Here is a 639-nt window from a genome sequence, read left to right on the forward strand (position 1 = left end):
TTTTTTATTACACGAACGTGACAGAAGAGACGATTAGGTGAGACTTGTCGCTTTCGCCTTACCCCCTCATGGCTTTTCTGCAGCATCGATTTTTGTTCAACTCGGAAAGAGGTCTACCTCGTCCTCTGTGCCAAGTTGTAACCTTGCCACGATTGTGATGTAGAATTGATGGATTTTCATGAAAGCCCGATTATAGAAAGACTTCAAAAGAGTCCTGAGTCGAGTCTTTAGCACACACAACGTGAGTCGAGCTATTGATTGAAGAAGGAGGTGCCACTGGAATCTCGCGTGCTGGCTTTATAGTCTCATATGTCCTTTGGTGGTTGACGCAGCTGTCGTTCTTCGCGTAGTGCAACTCCACACTTTCTCGTGCTCGCGAATCTCTTGATCCATTGATGGCCTGCAAACTCTCACTCACTTTCGAATCTTCTACAACGCCTCCACTCTAGATATTCTCACCTTCACCCATTCTATCTCAAAGCCATGGGGGCAGAACTCAAGATTGCGTACGAGGGAGAAGAGGCTAAACGGGCTGTCCACCATTTCGTCGGTACTTCTGTCCTCGCCGTCGCTTTCAAGGGCGTCCACAATGCGTGTGCTGCTGTCAAGGAAGAGGAGGTTGACTATGCTGTGCTACCT

At 48.2% G+C, this 639-nt stretch overlaps 1 protein-coding gene across 1 annotated transcript in view; it reads right to left on the reverse strand.

Annotated features, from left to right (window-relative positions):
* Positions 1 to 190: 190 nt before the first annotated feature.
* PHALS_05863 (uncharacterized protein) overlaps positions 191 to 639 on the reverse strand; it is a gene marked incomplete at both ends in the record, with an annotated part of 527 nt that continues 78 nt past the window's right edge. Inside the window, 2 exons of the mRNA XM_024723174.1 lie at positions 191 to 400; positions 460 to 598. Of these exons, the coding sequence (XP_024574177.1) occupies positions 191 to 400; positions 460 to 598 (349 nt within the window). The remainder of the gene's footprint in view (positions 401 to 459; positions 599 to 639) is intronic.

The sequence above is a fragment of the Plasmopara halstedii genome, assembly GCF_900000015.1.
Source record: "Plasmopara halstedii genome assembly, contig: Scaffold_292, whole genome shotgun sequence".
NCBI classification, from domain to species: domain Eukaryota; phylum Oomycota; class Peronosporomycetes; order Peronosporales; family Peronosporaceae; genus Plasmopara; species Plasmopara halstedii.